At 38.0% G+C, this 18,840-nt stretch overlaps 1 protein-coding gene across 1 annotated transcript in view; it reads right to left on the reverse strand.

The window, feature by feature from the left end:
* Positions 1-18,840, reverse strand: part of LOC136866927 (gastrula zinc finger protein XlCGF7.1) — a 42,064-nt gene that overhangs the window by 14,735 nt on the left and 8,489 nt on the right. Inside the window, exons 3-4 of the mRNA XM_067144017.2 lie at positions 8,807-8,902; positions 6,985-7,058 (exon numbers count right to left, since the gene is read on the reverse strand). Of these exons, the coding sequence (XP_067000118.2) occupies positions 6,985-7,058; positions 8,807-8,902 (170 nt within the window). The remainder of the gene's footprint in view (positions 1-6,984; positions 7,059-8,806; positions 8,903-18,840) is intronic.

Here is an 18,840-nt window from a genome sequence, read left to right on the forward strand (position 1 = left end):
CATGGCTTGATGGAAAAAGTTCCATTCGATGACCAATTCAAAATCAGTTTCCAATTTATGCAGAGCTGACATGGCGTACTTGCTTTTAAACTGGCAAGCACAATTATCGCTAAAAATTATTAGTTTGTCAATGAAAGGAAAATTCTCTTTAATGTCACTAACAACTTTACCAAGAAAAGGCCATACACAAAACTTGCTGTGACTTGTGTCATTGCTTATCGCAACATATGACTTTGTTTTATTATTCGGCAACCAAGCACAACATGGAAATATGCCTAATTGGTGGTGACTCCAGTGGGCTGACTGAATCTCGTCCTGAAAGGTAACTGAATAGTTTTCAGCAAAGTCGATTTGTACAACAGCATAAATTTCTGTATTTTTCTCTTTATCCAGATTTTTCATGGATTCTTCAAAATAAACCTCCTGAATTTTTTTTTTTTTCACATAACAGTGAGACTTGAAATGTGACATTTTGCTTTCTAGCTCCTCAACAACTCCTCTTACATTCCCAGCAACAGCAATCAAATGGATTTCTTGCTCATCAGTCCATTTCTTCCAGGAAATCTCCTGTTCTTCATGAAAATCAATTACAAGGTCACTCACTTTTCTTTCTGAACATTTTAAGCACTTTTCAAACATACAACTCTTGTTTAGTACATAGCAACATGTATACTCTAGAAGTTCTCTATGATTTCTTGGAAAATTTGCATTTATTTTTGAGATGCTTTCCAATAAAAAATTTACATTGGCGTGGTATTTGCAGACGCACACATTGTGCGGCATTTGAGAAACCGTTAATACATGTTTGGGACATAGAGAGAAAAACAGTGATTTATTTACTTTAACCTCAGGATATTGAAGTTTAAACTCCTCAAAGGCCTCTCGTACTGTCATTATCACATGCCTTACTTGCATATGTACTCGCTTGCCAGTTTTTGGACATTTTACTGATTTTACATAATTTTTTCCGGGTGCCTGCCTACTGACATTATCACTAATATAAAAATCAATTATACACTTCTTGTGGTTCTCGGATAGGGACCGACGTGGTCAATGTACAATTTTATAATGCTCTTTTAATTTCAATCCAATATCCAGTGCAAGTTTTTTTACTACAGCACTTTTTTTGCTAGGGCTGTCAGGCAAGTTCTCCTTTAATGTCTTTACCACTTTCCCAACAGACATGGTTCATGGTTTGGGTTACTGTAGTCACGTCCTAGTTCGTGAACCATGGGCAATGGCTGAGTGGCCTAGTTAGTGGTCCTGGGAGTAACGGAGTCCCACTCCCATTTGACGGGCGAGCAACTCCTTAGAAACAACTTGGCGAACGAAATAGAATTCGATGGAGAGCTATCAATATTAATGGGGCTTATGGAAGAAATAAAGTAGAACTGGCTGGGTCAGCAAAGAGGATGCATCTGGATGTGCTAGGAGTACGTGATATTCGGGTAAGGGGAGATAACAAGGAAGAGATAGGAGATTATCAAGTGTACTTGACGGATGTTAGAAAGGGAAGGGCAGAGTGTACAGATGAGGATGAAATTGACAAGTTTTTATGAAGCATTGAGTGACATCATGGTCAGGGTCAACAGCAAGGATAGAATAGTGCTAATGGGCGATTTCAATGCGAGAGTTGGGAATAGAACTGAAGGATATGAAAGGGTGATTGGTAAATGTGGGGAAGATATGGAAGCTAATGGGAATGGGAAGCGTCTGCTGGACTTCTGTGCTAGTATGGGCTTAGCAGTTACGAATACATTCTTTAAGCACAAGGCTATTCACCGCTACACATGGGAAGCTAGGGGTACCAGATCCATAATGGACTACATCTTAACCGAATTCGAATTCAGGAAATCTGTTAGGAATGTACGAGTATTCCAGGGATTTCTTGATGATACAGACCACTATCTGATCTGTAGTGAACTAAGTATCTCTAGGCCTAGCGTAGAGAAGCTAAAATCTGTCTGCAAACAAATAAGGGTAGAAAATCTCCAGGAAGAGGAATTTACAGAGAAGTACATGGATATGATTAATGAGAAGTTTCGAACAGTAGACAGTAAGCAGGTTGAGGATATTAAAAGTGAATGGATGGTATACAAGGATGCTGTAGTAGAAACAGCAAGGGAATGCGTAGGAATAACTGTTTGTAAAGATAGGAAAATTGCAAGCTGTCCACTTCATGGCCGTATCGATGAGTTTAATCAACAAATTAATCTAAAAAGCCACCTAATCGATACTATATTTCTTTTGCCTTTGCCAAACTTAAAAATACATTAACAAACACAGTACATGTTTCGACCACTTAGTGGTCATCTTCATGCCACCTAATGTTATCAAAAAGAATTTTACCATAGACACTTTTAAATATTTTAAATATGTTTTTCATCATTTAAGTTTTTTAAACACAATTGTAAACGATACTGTAATTTAAGTATCATTCACATAAATCTCCTTACCCCCAAGACCCCCCCCCCCATCTTCCAATTTATTTAAAGCATCTAGAACAATAGTTCTTGGATTCCCATGGGATATATTTTTAAGATCCAATGTGCTTGCTTTTAAATGTTATCATCTAAGATTTTTTTATATACAGCTGAAGATGACCACTAAGTGGTCGAAACATGTACTGTGTTTGTTAATGTATTTTTAAGTTTGCCAAAGGCAAAAGAAATAAAGTATCGATTAGGTGGCTTTTTAGATTAATTTGTTGAGGATGGGAAAAGGCGAACATGTTGGTGGAATGACGAAGTGAGAGCAGCTTGTAAACGTAAAAAGAAGGCTTATCAGAAATGGCTCCAAACAAGGGCCAAGCCAGACAGGGATTTGTACATAGATGAAAGAAACAGAACGAAACAAATAGTTGCTGAATCCAAAAAGAAGTCTTGGGAAGATTTTGGTAATAACCTGGAACGGCTAGGTCAAGCAGCAGGGAAACCTTTCTGGACAGTAATAAAGAATCTTAGGAAGGGAGGGAAATAGGAAATGAATAGTGTTTTGAGTAATTCAGGTGAACTCATAATAGATCCCAAGGAATCACTGGAGAGGTGGAGGGAATATTTTGAACATCTTCTCAATGTAAAAGGAAATCATCCTGGTGGTGTTGCAAACAGCCAAGCTCATGGGGAGGAGGAAAATGATGGTGAAATTATGCTTGAGGAAGTGGAAAGGATGGTAAATAAAATCCATTGTCATAAAGCAGCAGGAATAGATGAAATTAGACCTAAAATGGTGAAGTATAGTGGGAAGGCAGGGATGAAATGGCTTCAAAGAGTAGTAAGATTAGCATGGAGTATTGGTAAAGTACCTTCAGGTCGGACAAAAGCAGTAATTGCACCTATCTATAAGCAAGGGAACAGGAAGGATTGCAACAACTATCGAGGAATCTCACTGATTAGTATACCAGGCAAAGTATTCACTGGCATCTTGGAAGGGGGGGTGCAACCAGTCGTTGAGAGGAAGTTGGATGAAAACCAGTGTGGTTTTAGACCACAGGGAGGCTGTCAGGATCAGATTTTTAGTACACGCCAGGTCATTGAAAAATGCTACGAGAGGAATAGGCAGTTGTGTTTATGTTTCGTAGCTCTAGAGAAAGCATATGACAGGGTACTGAGGGAAAAGATGTTCGCTATACTGGGGGACTATTGAATTAAATGTAGATTATTAAAATCAATCAAAGGCATTTATATTGACAATTGGGCCTCAGTGAGAATTGATGGTAGAATGAGTTCTTGGTTCAGGGTACTTACAGGGGTAAGACAAGGCTGTAATCTTTCACCTCTGTTGTTCCTAGTTTACAAGGATCTGCCGAAAGGTATAAAATGGCAGGGAGGGATTCAGTTAGGTGGAAATGTAGTAAGCAGTTTGGCCTATGCTGACGACTTGGTCTTAATGGCAGATTGTGCCGAAAGCCTGCAGTCTAACATCTTGGAACTTGAAAATAGGGACAATGAGTATGGTATGAAAATTAGCCCCTCAAAGACTAAATTCATGTCAGTAGGTAAGAAACTCAACAGAATTGAATGTCATATTGGTGATACAAAGCTAGGACAGGTCGATTATTTCAAGTATTTAGGTTGTGTGTTCTCCCAGGATGGTAATATAGTAGCGAGATTGAATCAAGGTGTCGTAAAGCTAATGCAGTGAGCTCGTAGTTGCAATCAACAGTATTCTGTAAGAAGGAAGTCAGCTCCCGGACGAAACTATCTTTATATCGGTCTGTTTTCAGACCAAGTTTGCTTTACGGGAGCGAAAGCTGGGTGGACTCTCGATATCTATTCATAAGTTTGAAGTAACAGACATGAAAGTAGCATTAATGATTGCTGGTACATACAGGTGGGAACAATGGCAGGAGGTACTCGAAATGAGGAGATAAAGGCTAATTTAGGAATGACCTCTGTGGATGCTGTACGCATAAACCGGCTTCAGTGGTGGGGTATATGAGGTGAATGGAGGAGGATAGGTTACCTACGAGAATAATGGACTCTGTTATGAAGGGTAAGAGAAGTAGAGGTAGACCAAGACGACGATGGTTTGACTCTGTTTCTAACGATTTAAAGATACGAGGTATAGAACTAAATGAGGCCACAGCACTAGTTGCAAATCGAGGTTTGTGGCGACATTTAGTAAACTCACAGAGGCTTGCAGATTGAACGCTGAAAGGCATAACAGTCTATAATGATAATGTATGTATGTATGTATGTCCCAGAAGACTGTCAGCATTTGTAGCTGCCAATCAGAGAGATTTCTTTGTTGAAATCAGCAGTGTTAATTTTAAGTTTATTATGGTGGGTTCTCACACTCTCTAGAACAGGAATGGCGAACCTTTTCCAACTAGTGTGCCATTTTAAGTCTGGATTATTATTCTCAACTGTTTATTGTGTCACTTGTTATTTTCGTTTGTAATGGATACAACCTCCACCCCTACTCACCACCGACTTCCATCCCTAATTCCAAATTGTGTTTCATAATATGATATTACATACATATATTGTAAAATACCAAATACATGTGATTGCATGTTTCATGGTCGTATTTTGCGAATACCGCAAAAATGGTTAGTAGCTTTGTCATTTATGTTAAGTTCATAACTTGTCTTCACAACGTTCACTGTAGAAAATATCTACTTGCAGGCGTATGATGACCCAAACAAAGTAAGTTTGTGGGAGACTGTTCCACTGTTCAAGTATTAAGTTCTCCGGCTTCTGGAGATAGTATTCACCATCCACAGCACACCCGATTTTCACTAATGCTTCATCAAGTTGTACGAAATTTTCACCCATACATGCTTTCTTAAAATTCAGTCAACTCCATTTCTAAACTGCCAATATCTAACCACTCAAAAAAAAAAAAAAAAAAAAAACTCATTTGTGCAATATGAGGTTTGGAAATAAAGTGCGATACTTTCTCCATATCTCAATATTGGGACCATTTCTTGGCAACTATTTGTCTTACAAAATTCACAATAATAAACAGTTACTCACTAAGAAAAACTAAGCGATGCTGGCAACCACACACAAGCCAAATTTCACTAATTCACTTGATATGGGTGAGCGAATGGCTCGTCGGCTGCATCTGACATTTATTTCACGTGACTTCCGGACCTGTGGGTGTTGTGTTGCCATAATGCACATTCGAAAGGAACTAAAATTTAGATATTCGGTATTTATTTCTTAAACCTGAAACACTATGACTATACGATGGATGAGATATGTATAGTCTAGAGTACAAAACGTACATAAAAATGTTAAGATGGTTATGTGGTGTGCCACCGAAATCGTATTCGCATGTGACCTAATGACACGCATGGCATAGGTTCGCCATCCCTGCTCTAGAACGTTTCTACGTTTTTCTTTTAATAATTGTTCATTTTCTTCTTCTTTTATTTTATTTAATTTTCTTCTCTGCTTATCAATAGGTGCCAATTTCTGAAAAAAGAAAAAAAAAAGTGTCAGAGGTATAATGTTAACTTAATGAGATGAGAAGTATGAGGAAACAAAAACTAGGCCTAGGCCAAAATAAAAGAATCCTACCATTACGAGGATACGCAATCAGTTGATTTAAGTAGCCTAAAGTACATAAAATCCAAAATAAAAACAAATAAAAAGTAAATTTACTGGAAATAAACATCTATTCTAGCTCTACAAGCTTTCCCAGTAAGTACACAGCCCATTTTTCAGTGGAATAGTGTGTTAAAATTAAATTACCCGAATAACTGTTTAGCATTTGCTTGTAACACCCGTTACTTAATTTTTAGCAGCTAAACATAAATATTCTTCCATTTCTTGTATATTATAATATTAGGCTTAAACATAACCTCACTTTTCCATTAAATTAATGTAGTTTGGTACTGGATTTAACTTATTGTTTTTGGAAACGGGTGGTACAGAATAACAGTAGGATCAAAAACAACCATTGAAACAAATAATCATGATTAATTACCTTGAATTATGATGTTGCAGCAAAGTATTCTTCAATATCAATCAGCAACACACATCAGCTGCGAATAAATAATTTAAAAAGTGTTGCCTACTTGGTTACCAATATTACCATATGAGCACAAAGATGGTCAGTGTTTTGAAAAGTAGTGAAAACAGAGGAAAAATATGAAAAAAAAAATCCAAAATTAGATAGGTTTACAGAGGTTTATACATTTTACTAACATTAGACATGATATATATTACTAAATAAAAATTATTATTTTTTCACACTTAGGCTCACTTTAATCTGGAATGCCTCTAAATAAGTGTTTCATAATACTGTACATCTCCCAGTATGGCAAAAACTGAGTTAAATAATTACAAGTTGGTAGACATTATGGCTAGGAAAGTTTTTGTGGGCAAAGGGTTAAAGGCAACCTTGCAAAGAAACAAAGTGACAACAATGGCCAGTTGAGGGATATAAAAAAAAAAAAAAACCACAACTGCGTATGACAGTGAATAGGTAAATAAGATATTCCATTGTGTGTCGAGTTAGTGGTGTACTTACTTGTTTTCTTCTGTGTTGTTTGTAACAGGTTGATTTTGTTCTATGATCATTTCCTCCTTAATATCTGCAGAAGCCTGTAAGTAAGAAATACGGAGAGAAGACTAATATATATATATAGTGACGAACATTTCGAAGCATGTGATGTTTCAGAAAGTGATCTGAGTGATAATAATAATAATAATAATAATAATAATAATAATAATAATAATAATAATAATAATAATAATGTAAAAGAAGCAGATAAGAAAATAAATTTCCAATTGGCACAATAATATTATCATTAATTGCAAAATTAACTCCAAAAATTTAACAAATGGAAATGAAGAAATGAAGTGCCAAGTCATAATCATATGGAGGTTTAAGAAAATAAAAAGAACACAACAAAAACAGGAGAAACTTGAAAGGACAAAGACAATCTACACATCCTTTTAAAATTTTCTTTCTATTGCTACTTCTTTCCACAAAAGCAAGCTATTCTGTTTATCCTATTATGTGCTTCATTTCCTGATGCAAATTTCCTATTCATGATGTGACTTGTCACTTTTGTTCCTTTCCATTGCAAAGAGGGCACTAATTATATTGCAGACATCTAATGACCCTCATCCCAACAAAGCTCTCCATTCGTGAATTGCCTGTCACCATTCCCAGATAGTTCCCCAATCATTTTGTCCAGGAAAATGTTTCTATTATATTTATTTTTATCACAAGTATTTCTACAGACTTTATTTCCAAAATATATAAATATATATATATATATATATATATATTATGTAACAACGACAAGAGGTAGGCAAAGTTATGAAGTCTCCATTGATGATATTTCTAAGTTTCATTGCAAATGATTGTTTTATTCCACCATATTACATTTAAAACTGCAGCGAATTTTACTACTTTCAAGTATTTATATATTATAGCATGTTTACTATTATCTTTATATGTAATGCCTTCACTTATTATTCTACCCAGGTATCATTGCAATTGCTCTGGTCCTCCAAACAGTTTCTTGTCAGTTGAGTCTGTGCAGGATCGACTGCAAGGGTGGGGATGTGCAACACGAGTAATTAATTTGTACAAGAAAAAATGTATACATAATTCATGCTACTGTCCAAACAACATAACATGCCACAGCCAGAAATAGGCAATTCCTGAAATATACCAGCTGCCATAAATACACTCATTGTGAAAAATCTTGGAACTGTATCAGCTGTTGTATGATATGGAGTAGCAGGCCTTGGAAAAATGCTAGTTGGCACACAATACCTTACTATGAATTACATACTCGGTAGAAATCTTGTAACTATGTGAGGAAATTAATTTAGAATATTCTATACACCTAACAACCCTATGGGCTGATGACCTTTGATGTTAGGCCCCTTAAAACAACAAGCCTATGAAAACTATTACATTTCAGAGCATATTCCAACAAACAATAGTGTCCCTAAAATAAGGAGTCCCTCATCAAAATGAGATCTATAGTTTTCTCAAATTATATTACACAGTGCTAATAATGGTAACAAAGGAAAACATACAGAAAACATGTTCAAATATATTTATGCAATCAAAAGTATTAGTAGCAATGATAGCAGCTCCTAAATGATATGTAGTGGAGGTCTTTGCAAATATACCATCTGCTGCATGATACCTAGTGTGAGATCTTGGAAACACTCAAAGCAAATATGAACATTTGATTATAAAATTTGTATTTTCCTTAGGACATTCAAATTGTGTGCACTGAAATGAAGGGTCACACAGAGCAATCTGTTTGGCCATTTTCCCACTATTTCCATTATCAAACAATCACTTATCAAATTATATACATTACCTCATATGCATTTTCCTGTGCTGGTCCTGGCTCTGTTAACTCTGATTTAGTTTCTTGTTTTAGAAGTATAATTTCTGATACAAGTTGAGAGTGTTCCTGTGGAAATGAATATATATTTGCACACATCATCTAATATAGTCACAAAAAATGAATATTATTATTCATTACCTGTGAGTATATGAATTAATTTCAAAATTTCACTATTATTTAGGGAAAATTTCTATACATAGGAGATCCTTAAAACCAATGGGTGGTGTTCAGCAGAGACACTTTCTATTGTGGAGCAATCATATTGCATATAACACACTTTAAAATACCACTATGACATCAGGAAAAGTGTACATAAATACTGATAATTATTCTACTCATCCTAAATTTTAAAAAATTCAGATCGCTAAACTTCACCTTAAACAAGCAAATACAGCTACCGTGTAATATATCTCTTTTCCATCTCACCCTTTTTATATTAAGTCCCCAGCTAAAAGACTGGCTTGGATGCTCAACAAATCCATAACTAACTCCAGCAGAGAGATCAGGTATTACCAAGGAGACATATTAAGAAATGAGGAGTGGGGTAGTGGCCCTTACAATGTACTCACTTGTACAAATCGGAGATTTTCGATTGTGATCTTCTGTAAAAGTGAGTGATGACAGCGTACTCTAGTTTTTTCTCAACTCCATGTGCAATTTGTGTGCTGTATCTTCAAATAAAAAGCCTTATCTCCTGAATGCAACCGGACAGGCCGATAAATCAGACCACCTTTGGTCTCTGATTGGTCACACTGACTACGTTCATTAAAATACTATGGCTAGTTGTACAGTCTGCGCTGTCATTTATACAGCTAGTACTCATACATGTTTCAAACGATATCCACAAGCAAGCTTCACAACTTCTCTATTCTAATATCATCTTAACCTAACTTACATTAACACCCATACATATTTAAAATTAAACTTTAAAACATACAACACTTCTGTTGCATTGACTACAATTTTAACTTAACCACAGAACTCTATGATATAAACGACTTCTAACCTGCATGATCCCAATGAAATCTACACCAAAAGGCCTTAACAGACATAAACAATGTCCTGAATGTCTCATGGTAATGGGCTCTAGTACAAACAACAAACAAATGAAGTACATGCTGCTGTTGCCATCTATTACCAAACTAGTGAAGTCTCTCCCTTCACACCAACGTTGCATACCGACATGCGCTCTATTCACCTCCACCTTTTAATACTGCAGTCTTAAGATATGTCATGCCCTCTATTCCCACTCCATCTTCTAATTTACCCACCACACATTGAATATAAAAGACTACGAGCTTTACAAGATCCCCACATGCCATCAGCTGGTCTCTCCAACTGATCCACCTGCCCTCGGGTTTCAAGCCTGGGGAAGAGGTGAACAGCTAAGGAGACCAACAAATTTTTGGTGGACAGGGGAATGGTCCTAGGGGAGAGCCCTCTCTCCCAACCCCATTCTCTAACCTGACCTAAAGGACTCCTCCAGGAGAAACTGTGAGGTTACGTTATGGCTGATAAGTTAGCATAGGTTATGATGTCATAATCTTGGTGAAGTCAGAGAGGTCACTGACCTCACTGACAATGCACAATTTGAAAATGCTGATTCAGCAAAATTCAAATTGCCTGCCATGGTCGGCACGAAATCCCTAATTCCATGCTGATTATAATTATATTCATGTATGGCTATTTTAGACCACATTAAGCAACAATGACACATTACAGGAAGCATTCTTTAAATCCAAAAATCTTTGTATTCTTTCTCTAGCAGACTGCCTTCACATTCAGTCTCCATTCACCATGGAAGCCTCAGAAGCTGTCAATCACTAATATTTTGTTCGGTTGGGAATGACTTCCTGATTTAATCCAGACTGCTCAAGATCACTTTTTACCTCCCTGAAACATCTGTTAAAAACTTTAGGTCTACTGTCAAATGTTTTAAAAATTTGTTTTGTCAGCCTCCTCTCATCCATTTTAAATAGATGTCCATAACTTCTTTTCCTCACTGACTCAATCAAATGTTTGCTTTCCTGGTACAATAAGGGTTATGAATTTCATTTCTTAAGAAAAGCTATCAATTTTACCCAAAAAGTCTATTTAAAAAACATCAGAGCTAGTAGAAAAACTAAATAAGTTCAGTATGCAACCCGATTACTCGATCCACTCTTTCGATATTGTATATATGTACACAAACATACAAGTATCAAAATTAATTCCAATAATTAAAAACAATTTAAACAAAAACAGCCACTTAAACAAACTAGAGATACAAGACTTTATCACAGTATTAAAACTAATCTACAACAATAACTTTTCACTTTCGACAATGTCATATACCAAGAGGATGGCTTAGCAATGGGATCACCAGCCTCAGGCATCTTGGCAGAAATATACCTAGATTTCCTCGAATACACCAAAATTGACAATGAATTTGAAAACATTCACTTCTGGGCCAGATGTGTTGACGATGTTTTCATAATCATGGACGAAAAATCAATTAACGCTTCCACCACCCTCCTAAGACTCAACAATATTGATCCTCATATCAAATTCACACTAGAATCTGAACCAAATAAAAAAATTAACTTTCTAGATTTAACTATCACTAGAAACTCAGATTCTTTCAGTTATAAAATATTCAGAAAACCTACTCAAACAGCCTCCACCATTTGCCAAGATTCAGTGCACCCTCAGTCCCACAAACAAGCTACATACAATAACCTAGTTCATAGAGCTTTTAGCATACCTATGTCCGAGAAAAATCTAAAGAATGAACTTAACACTATCTGCGGTACTGCAAAATTCAATGGCTTCAGCAATCATTTTATAGAAAGGATAATCAATAAACACAAACATTGCCCTAAAACTACCCTCAAAAAAAAGAAATAACTAAACCTCTAACATTTTCCACCTTCACGTTCAACAATGATATTTACAAGTTAACCAATATATTCAAGAAACAAGGCGTTAAAATAGCTATGAATGTAGAATTCCACCAATTAATATCACCATGCGCAGTGTCTACTTTCTTCTCAACAAGAATTCAAAACTTCACATTCTCCACAACAATCAACCATGCAGCCCATCAACACGGCTTGGTTACTCAATACACCAACTGCCAAATTATCCCCTTAATGATCAGTGTTTAGTCGACTCTTCTTCCAGAGAGTATCAACCACACATTTTGTTACTCATTGTACATACCTGTATATTTTTATATATGTGTCAGTTTATTGCCATGGCACCCATGATGTATCACCAGGACCTACTGAATTCCATGAGTCTATAGATTTTAACAACACAGAGCACCTTATTTGTACTTTTGTTTCAGAATTCTTAGCATGTATAATGTACTTGTATTAATTATTACTCACCTATATCACAGGTAATATTTCATTTTCATTTGCAACATTTCAACCACACTTCATATTGTAAAATTATATTTTTCATAAGACTCTTACTGCTAGAAAAACATGTATTAGGATTTCGCATTTATTTTGTGTAAGTTTTAATATGGCTGACAATGACCCTGAGTAGGGTTGAAACTAGTCCCATGGAATGTAAATACTGTAAATACAACTTAGTATTGAATAGGTGAAAAACTCTACTGTGCATTATTTATATGTTCCTGGTACAATTCTCCACTTTCTCATAACATATTCCAGCCATCAGTGACTTTTGGACCTTTGGATATTTCTCTCAAATTTATCAGCTTCTCTTAGTCACAACATTCCTGTCATTTATGGGCATTCACTAGCATACAGTCACTCTGTTTTAATCAATGGGTTGTAGTGTCTTAGTTCAGCTTGCCTTGAGATGGTTTTTCCATTGTATAAAGCATGTGACCTGCGAAAAGCAATTTGGAGGCCTGCTTTACCTGCTTCTGCTTTAGGGTATTTATCTGTTCTGTAGCTGTGTCAGTGTTTCTATACCGGATCGCACGATCACCTGCGAATATAAGGCAGTCGATCTTGATATATAATTGATTGAGCAGACATTTCTTGTTCCATGTTCCCATTTGTGGACAATCTTTTCCAAAACGAAGTTGGAGAGAACTCCAGATAGCCCATCATCCTATATAACTCCTGTTTGGATTTCAAAATCCTTCGAGAGATGCACCATTAATTTTACTTGGAATGGGTGTCCATTAATAAGTGATTAATACAGTTATTTTGGCATCTACTTTGGACTCTACCAGGATCATCATTTATGATTTTAATTTTCCGTGTTGATTTCCCAGTTTCAGCAACCAGACTTTACTAGGACTTCCCACTTTCTTCAAACCAATACTTTCATAACCAATTCGGTCAAAAGAGGATTGATTTCCCAATGTTGTACCAGTTCATTTGACTTCTTTAAACAACACATAGAGATGTCTCCCTCTCACAACATTAAGCCCTTCTTTTTAAAAACATCAAGGAACTATCAGAGATAACTGTTTATTCACACAATACATATTAAGATAGCTTACATTATAAATCTGGTTTGTCACCAGCAGTACTGTATGTAAATAAGGTGTTGGTTGCTATTTTAAGTTAAAGCATGCAGCACAAATTTCCTTCAGTTAATATTAGGATGGTGCAAATTGTTCAGTAACCATCTGCTACAGAATTTTTTAAAAAACTATAGCATTTTAAAGTGCTTTGTCAAAATTTGCAGGACAAATCTTAAAAAAAGCTTTTATAGTAATACAATGTGGATGTTTTCTTTTTAGTTCTACTTCATGAGAACATTACCAAAGAAAGACAGTTTTGTAATACAGTTTGTGTGTAGTTTTTCCCTGTTTATGCCTTTGTGGCAGGACCTAGTGTTTACAGTGCACTATGTCCTCTGGTATACGCTAGAGCATGTTTGTTACTTTCATTGACCTGTCTCAATCTCATCCTTGGCTTTGACAAAATGAAAGTGACTGAGGTATGAGCAATGCTAGTAATTTCTTATGCAGCCAGTCCCTGTTATGACTGGTGTGAAAATGTTGCTCACAGGGTCAGTTGGAGCATGCATTTCAGTGGGCTCAGCAGACTGATATGTAATAGTAACTTCTGGCTCAATGAGGAAAGCAACGGGAAACTACTTCACTCCTCACTTCCGTAGTAAGCTTCTTCAGTGATGCCTCAGCCATCTATGACAGCTGATGGCGGGATTGTTGAGGATCCAACCAGCCTTTGGGCTGAGGACTACACATACATATTGTAGCTGAGGATGGTCCAATAGTGGACCAAAAATAGTCCTACTTTTAATGAGGTAGCATAAAATTTCTATTATATGTATACAGCGTTCATTAGGTGGGGGAAGTCCTAATAAAGTTCTCGTTACTCTACCAGTATGTCAACGTGCTGTGACCGAATCAAAAGCTTGTTTGCAGTACAATAATAACTACCAAATCTTTGGAGATGTAGTTTTATAGTACTCTTTCCAGGCTATACATCTGCACCATAGCCATGCGCTTAGGGGCTCGCGGCTATGAGCTTGCATCCAGAACATAGTGGGTTTAAATCCCACTGTCGGCAGCCCTGAAGATGGTTTTCCGTGGTTTCCCATTTTCACATCAGGCAAATGATGGGGCTTCACCTTAATGAAAGCCTCATCTGTTTCCTTCCCACTCCCAGGTCTTTCCTATCCCATGATCACCATAAGACCTATCTGTGTCAGTGCGACATAAAGCCACTACCAAAAAAATCTGCACCACACATGATCTTACTTTTCTAAAGCCCACTTGACCTTCTCCAAGCTGATGATCTATTTACTCAACTAGCCTCATCTGAAATGCTTTAGACAGTGCTTTATATGTTATGGGGACAATAAAAATGCCACGATGGTTATCAAGATCTGTTCTATCTCCTTCCTTAAGTAAAGGATGAATCAGAGAAGTTTTGCAATCTGGAGGGTATATTTCTACTTCCCACATATTTTCCATTTCTTGCCTTAAAGTTATAATTGTGATTTCTCCACAACTCTTCAGCATCTCTTCTGTGACTGAGTCTTCACCTGTGGTTTGTTATTCTTAATTTCTGCAATTATCTTATGAAGTTCTTTTTTATCTAATGGGACTGAATTTTTGTTCCCTTGTTTCAGATTTTTCCTAGGCCATTTTTCTTGGATGTTCACAGTTTCTCAAAGTATCTCATCTTGCCCTCACAATTTTCATCCTTGTTTTCGACATTCACTTCTAAACTCAAGCCTCATGATTGACACCCATTTAAGTCTTGCTTGGCAGTTGTGTAACAGGTTCCAGTATTATTATTCCCTCACCGATTATTTTTATTATTCTCAATGCTTCATTAAGGCTATGCTAGATCGCAAACTTAATCAAGCCCCCTATATGTTCAACTTTACGATATCCTAGAGTTTCTTTGCAGGGATCGAACCGAGTAATCAACATAGGGACATCAGAACCAGGACTAGAATTCAGTCTTAAATCTCCATGAACTGTGTTCTGAGGAATAGCTAACAACCAAGATAATTTCCCCATGTACACTGACTGACAGAGCAAATGCAACACCAAGAAGGAGTGGTCAGAACTTTATGCCAATTGCAGGGTAGACTGACGTCACTGAGGTATGCTCATGATGTGAAATGCGCCGCTGTGCTGCGCACGTAGCGAACGATAAATGGGACACGGCGTTGGCGAATGGCCCACTTCGTACCGTGATTTCTCAGCCGACAGTCATTGTAGAACGTGTTGTCGTGTGCCACAGGACACGTGTATAGCTAAGAATGCCAGGCCGCCGTCAACGGAGGCATTTCCAGCAGACAGACGACTTTACGAGGGGTATGGTGATCGGGCTCAGAAGGGCAGGTTGGTCGCTTCGTCAAATCGCAGCCGATACCCATAGGGATGTGTCCACGGTGCAGCGCCTGTGGCGAAGATGGTTGGCGAAGGGACATGTGGCACGTGCGAGGGGTCCAGGCGCAGCCCGAGTGACATCAGCACGTGAGGATCGGCGCATCCGCCGCCAAGCGGTGGCAGCCCCGCACGCCACGTCAACCGCCATTTTTCAGCATGTGCAAGACACCCTGGCTGTTCCAATATCGACCAGAACAATTTCCCGTCGATTGGTTGAAGGAGGCCTGCACTCCCGGCGTCCGCTCAGAAGACTACCATTGACTCCACAGCATAGACGTGCACGCCTGGCATGGTGCCGGGCTAGAGCGACTTGGATGAGTCACGCTTCTGTTCTGTCAGTGATAGTCACCGCAGACGAGTGTGGCGTCGGCGTGGAGAAAGGTCAAATCTGGCAGTAACTGTGGAGCGCCCTACCGCTAGACAACGCGGCATCATGGTTTGGGGTGCTATTGCGTATGATTCCACGTCACCTCTAGTGCGTATTCAAGGCACGTTAAATGCCCACCGCTACGTGCAGCATGTGCTGCGGCCGGTGGCACTCCCGTACCTTCAGGGGCTGCCCAATGCTCTGTTTCAGCAGGATAATGCCCGCCCACACACTGCTCGCATCTCCCAACAGGCTCTACGAGGTGTACAGATGCTTCCGTGGCCAGCGTACTCTCCGGATCTCTCACCAATCGAACACGTGTGGGATCTCATTGGACGCCGTTTGCAAACTCTGCCCCAGCCTCGTACGGACGACCAACTGTGGCAAATGGTTGACAGAGAATGGAGAACCATCCCTCACGACACCATCCGCACTCTTATCGACTCTGTACCTCAATGTGTTTCAGCGTGCATCACCGCTCGCGGTGGTCCTACATCCTACTGAGTCGATGCCATGCGCATTGTGTAACCTGCATATCGGTTTGAAATAAACATCAATTATTCTTCCGTGCCGACTCTGTTTTTTCCCCAACTTTCATCCCTTTCGAACCACTCCTCCTTCGTGTTATATTGTCACTGTCAGTCAGTGTATTATTATCACTAAGTCTCACACTGAGACGCAAAATCAGCACAGGTATGCATTGTAGGCTAATTAGGTATGTAAGGATGTTTTATTCTGAAGTTTTGTGTTAAACAGGATAAAAGTGGAGTAAATACTCTAAAAAAGAAATACTAAATAAATCACTTCCAACCAGATAGAGGACTAAAATTTGGCACAGGTGTTTTTTATTGGGGTGACTATGCTAAACTCATTATCCCTAAATCGCACAATGCCCACAACAGTGTATTCTACAGTCAATGAAACAGTAAGGCTGCTGGAAGAACTGGTTAAGCAACATACTCTGAGCAATTTGGCAACCTGCTTATCTTTCTTGTAAAACATTGCATAAAATTCTTATTCTTCCCCTTCAGAAAGTGAAATGCCTGTTTTACTACTTTATGAGTGTCTTAGGGTGTTTGCACTTGCAGAATATGTCACCATCCTTGTCTTATAGTTTCTTCTCAACAGGAGGTATGATTGAAATTTTCAACTTATATAGTTTTAGATGTACCATAACCAAATGTTAACAATATTTATAAAGAGTTACATTTTACCAGTCGACAGCTATGTAATTGTTCTAGTTTTCGAATCATTGCAAATATTTACCCTCAAAAATGTATCCAACAAAATGTGCCCCTTGCATTTTGACAAAACTGGAACTTGTTTTCTATTTAGCAGATAGATATAGAAACGTATATTGTTACAGTATGAGTGCTAGCTGATGTCTATCTACAGGAATGTTCCGAATTTCATTTTATATTATTTTTGAATTTCTGTGTTAATTTAATTCTATCTATCAAATCTATCTACCTCATGCCAGAATAGTTTGCTCACTACCTCACTCACGCCAATGGCGATGGAGTTGGGAATGGCATCTGGCTGTAAAACTCAAATCATCATGAAACGGCCAAGAAGATGAAGAACTGAATCAACAGGAATGTCACTGTGCTAGGGCACTTAGGTCCAGCCTCCTGCATAAAAAAAATAAATCACATCATCTCAAGAACGGACAAATATGGGGACATAAGAATGGAAGGCTGGACATCACACCTAAATTTACCATCTAAAAATCTGACCTTTTGTGAGGATATCTTTAAGCGAATCAAGAATCCGCAAACTACCCTTCCTTTCCACCTAATCCTAGCTAACGGAGACTACTGTCGAGAATCGATTACAATCTAGGATGGAGGTATGAAGCCTGGGACCAGCATAGAAACAACTTGAATTTAGACTCATCAAGTCTTCCCAGGATGGCACAAGTAACTGCTCTGCCATGATATTTAAGAAGAAAGAGAAAAGACAACAAAATTGACTAAAGCTAAAATGAGAGGGAAGGGAATATAGTGAACAAAAAGTGAGACTTGTAACTTGTTTACAAAAATGGCAAAAATTGCCTTAGCAATATAATTAAGTGGGCGTGTGCAGAAGGATAGACTACACTGATGGTCCACAGCAATGAAAGAAACAGAAAACATCAATAATTGGACAGTGTTATTTTTCAACTGCCTAAGCACCGTTACAACAAAAAAAAATGAGACTTTGATGCTACCTATTGAATTGGACAATGAACTATGTGCATGCAGTGTTTTGGTGCCTTTCCTTTAATAATGGCAGTAGAGAAAACAATGCCACAAAAATGGATCCCAAAGTAACTTATGTGATGGAAACCAAAGAAAGAAAAATTGTCATGTCTTGCAATATGATGTAGGGCAATATCAAGAAAGAAAAAGGTCAAATAGGGCAAAATTGTTGGACTGAGTAAGAGCATATAACCAATAAAACAAATATGGTTGCTCTCTTTTGGGAAATGCTAAACATCATCTAAAAACATTAAGCTTAAACAAACCCCCCATGGTGCAACAGCCGCAATCAGCCTTGGCCTACCAGGCACCGCTCCTCAGCCTGAAGTCTGCAGATTATGAGGTGTCGTGTGGTCAGCACAACGAATCCTCTGGGCCGTTATTCTTGGCTTTCTAAACCAGGGCTACCATCTCACAGTCAGATAGTTCCTCAATTGTAATCATGTAGGCTGAGTGGACCTCGAACCAGCCCTCAGATCCAGGTAAAAATCCCTGACATGACCGGGGATTGCACCCGGGGCCTCCATGTAAGAGGCAGGCACGTTACCCCTAC

The sequence above is a fragment of the Anabrus simplex genome, chromosome 3, assembly GCF_040414725.1.
Source record: "Anabrus simplex isolate iqAnaSimp1 chromosome 3, ASM4041472v1, whole genome shotgun sequence".
Lineage (NCBI taxonomy): Eukaryota > Metazoa > Arthropoda > Insecta > Orthoptera > Tettigoniidae > Anabrus > Anabrus simplex.